Source organism: Mchenga conophoros, linkage group LG1 (assembly GCF_057382185.1).
Source record: "Mchenga conophoros isolate Kocher_MC1m ecotype Shallow Benthic linkage group LG1, M_conophoros_male_GT1.1, whole genome shotgun sequence".
Taxonomy (NCBI): Eukaryota; Metazoa; Chordata; class Actinopteri; order Cichliformes; family Cichlidae; genus Mchenga; species Mchenga conophoros.
In genome coordinates this window covers 38,429,649-38,433,309 of record NC_140526.1, presented here as the reverse complement: position 1 = coordinate 38,433,309, position 3,661 = coordinate 38,429,649, and the positions used below count along the sequence as shown (strand labels likewise).

The window sequence follows — 3,661 nt, the reverse complement described above, 5'->3', positions numbered from 1 at the left end:
ATGGCGGCAGTCGAAGATGGTCCGGGCATGGGTTTTCTCTCCTGGAAATATTCACATTATTTCTCCTTTCTGGTGGTAAAAGACAGGAATATTGTCGTGAACTGTACTCTCTGTGGAGGTTCTAAAACTCTTTCGACATCAAAGACTAGCAATTCTAATCTGATGAAACATCTTCAGAAACAGCATGCATCTACCAACTTAGTTGAAAAAGAACCCGAAGGCAACGTCGGTGACTCTAGCTCCGCTGACGCTATTCCAGCAAAACAACGAAAGCTTGATTTCGGACAGCCTGCTGCACAGTCCATTACCCAGCCCCAGCTACACAGGCTGATTGCCAGGTATGTTGTGGAAGACATGAAACCCATCTCAACGGTTGAGTCCCATGCTTTCAGACAACTGATTAGTCATATACCTGTGCGAGGGAGAGCTGGGAAGGCACCATCCAGAAAGACATTTTCCAGTTTTCCTAGACCAAGAATATGCCAAAAATACACTTGACATGGTAGAATACATCTCCACAACAGCAGACATTTGGACTGTGCATAATAAAAGTTTTCTTGGTGTGACCGCGCATTGGATAAATGCACAAAACATGAAATGTGAGAAAGCAGCGCTGGCATGCAGGCGATTTATGGGTCGACATACGTATGACAGTATTGCATCTGAGCTGGACAACATTAACTCATCTCATGGCCTATCGTTTAAAATCACATCAACTGTAACGGATAATGGCTCCAATTTTGTCAAGGCTTTTAAAGTGTACCAGCCACCACCTGAGTCAGATGACTCTGAATCTGAGGAGGATGAGGTGACTTTTGTTTCGATTGGGAATGTGCTGCAGAATGGTGCTGGAGATGCTGATGATGCAATTTCTTTATCGCCACATCAGAGATGTGCATCGCACACAATGAATCTTATCTCTTGCACTGATGTGGAGAAGTGGCTATTGTCTGAAGCTGCAACAAAAACCATCTACAGAAGTGCCACCACAAAATGTGCAGGGCTGTGGAACAAGGCCAGTCGTTCCACAGTGGCTGCTGAGATTGTGGAAGACATTATTGCAAAGAAGCTACTAGTACCTTCCACAACAAGGTGGAACTCGTTCTATTATGCTCTGGGGAGAATTTCAAAGATACCTGTGGTGGAGCTGAACACAATCTCATCCACATTACAGTTGAAATGTTTCAATGAGAGGGAGCACCAGTGTATCAGAGAGTACTGTGCAGTCATGAAACCACTTACTGTGGCACTGGACATTCTTCAAGGAGAAGACCATTGTTTTTATGGCACACTCCTACCCACACTGGAATCGCTGATGACCAAGACTCTGGCTATAAAAAATGGTCTGCAAATTCTTGTTGGGCTACCAGATACAGTTGTCCAGGTAAGAGATGATATTTTCATTTGTGTTTATCTTTAATGAAATGTTTTACTCAATTGCTTTTTATATTGTGCTGTGCTGTTCACATGCAAGTGAATGCTGTTACAGTTACAGATACTTAACCCCAATAAATAAATAAAATAAATACAACGTAGTAAAATACACATTATTTACAAATTAAAATACATTCTATATAAAACTACAGCATGCTGTTAATATTTAATTAATTTAATGTTGAAACAATGCATACTTTCTCATGCAAAAATGTTTTTTGCACTTTTACTGTGTCATTATTACAGGCAGTCAAAACAAGGTTTGCACATGTCCTTGGAAGTGAAGATGCTTTGCTGGCTGCTGTGACACTACCAAAATTTAAGCTTCGTTGGCTACATGACCAGGCGCGGAAGGACCTCGCAAAGGCACGTCTGCTGGTAGAGTGTCGAAAACTTCTCCCTGAGCAAGATCAGCTACAACCAGGTACCAGCGCCACCAACACAACACAGCACGCGGGTTCTAGCAAAGAGGATGAGTTCTTCTCCTTTGAAGAGAATGAGGACATATATGCCACTGCTGAAGGTGAGGTAGCCGAGTACCTCAAATCAGGAGCAACAGGGTTAGACTCTCTGAATCATTTCCCAATGATAAAGAAACTCTCTCTTAAACTTAATGCAGCTACTCCTTCAAGTGCCCCAGTTGAAAGGCTTTTCAGCCTGGGAAACCTGATTCTCACTCCAAAGAGGAACAAGTTGTCTGATCATAAGTTTGAGAAGCTTCTCCTCTTGAGGTACAATCGTTGGTTTGATGGAACCAGAGTTGAGTAGTGCTCATATGATGATGATGTGTTGCCTTCAGTGGTGCTCTACAAGGTAAAGTAGGGTTATTTCCAAGTGAAACTTGGGCTTCTGAAGCACTTAAAATACCATTATATTTTATTTATCTACATGGCCTGTATGGAGGCAATATTCTTTTGGTTTGACTGTTTATGAAGCTGAAAATAGTTATTATTTATTTTATTTCTGTTTGTGGGGCTGAACATACTTGTAATTAATTTTATTTCTCTTCTCTTTCTCTGAAAATACTTTTATTACTGAACATGAGGTCTCCAGTTGGTGCAATTCAGCAGTTAAGTTTACAAAGTTAAGTTCAGTTAACTTTACAAAGAATGGACAAACCTCACCGTATTTATGTTAAATCATTTTTTGCACTACATGTTTTTGCACTTTGATACCTACTTTGATACCTACTTTGATACCTACAGGTCCTAAATTGTCTGAGGTACGGTTTAATGTTGGCACTACTAAAAGCATACTTTCTGTCCATTTAAATGGCAAAAATAAATATCTTTCAAAAGTTTCAACACACTGTATGTTGTGTTTTGTGATCCACTGCTTCTTCCTAGTGATACTACGTACAATGATTATACACTGCTGTAACAACCCCAGAAGGATGAGTTTGCATTTGTAGAGGGTTGAAACAATAGAAATAGATTAAAACACACAGATAAAAAAGTGACACATAAAACAAACTTTGTTAATTTCTAATTTAGTTTAATTCATTTCATCATTAACTTGCACTCGCACTACTACACTGCCATTTTAACCATTTTAGGTTCAGGCCATTAGGTGGCACAGTGTACTTGTGGCTGGATAGTGCTAACATGTAAGCAAGCTAGAAGACTGGCATCCTTGCTGGGTATCCAGTTAGGGAAGCAACACATTAATAAGAGAATTCTGGGTAAAACCAAAGTTACTTTCCCTGGTAACTAGTTACTTTGAAAGTAATGAGTAACTTGAAGTAACTGAGTTACTTTTGATAGGACTAACTAGTAATGTAACTAAGTTACTAATTTAAAGTAACTTACCCAACACTGATTACAACAGACCCTGTGGAGCAAGCAATTAAGTTGAAAGTCTTTAAATGAAATTCTGTTAGTGTCTGTTCAGTTCAGCCAATAACTGGAGAAAATGTTTAATTTCGGAGGCTGATGATGGAGCAAAAAGCGAAAAAAAAAAAAGGTTAGATGTTCATTTAATAATGTCCTACTGGCCTAATGGACTGCTCTGCTTCCATTCCTAGCTACATATTTTATTCATGGACTTTACTCAAGTAAATTAGCATGATGCACAATTCAAAATAATCTTTATTTAGCTTATACTGCACCTGGATGCAACCTCTCCGTCCAGTTCATCCTCTGTGTGAAACAAGCTGTTTTAGCTTCCTTTAATGCTTCCCTTTAATATAAGAGTCTGCTCATTTTTCCTTTTAAATGAAAGGTACGAA

General features: G+C 39.3%; 1 protein-coding gene and 1 pseudogene across 1 annotated transcript; both read left to right on the top strand.

Moving 5' to 3' along the window:
• Positions 1 to 1,178, top strand: LOC146583790 (uncharacterized; annotated as a pseudogene).
• A 50-nt stretch (positions 1,179 to 1,228) lies between these two features.
• Positions 1,229 to 2,202, top strand: LOC146583789 (uncharacterized). Its single transcript, XM_085257616.1, has 2 exons — positions 1,229 to 1,384; positions 1,681 to 2,202. The coding sequence occupies exons 1-2, from the start codon at positions 1,229 to 1,231 to the stop codon at positions 2,200 to 2,202; spliced, it is 678 nt and encodes a 225-aa protein (XP_085113742.1).
• The last annotated feature ends 1,459 nt before the right edge of the window (positions 2,203 to 3,661 follow it).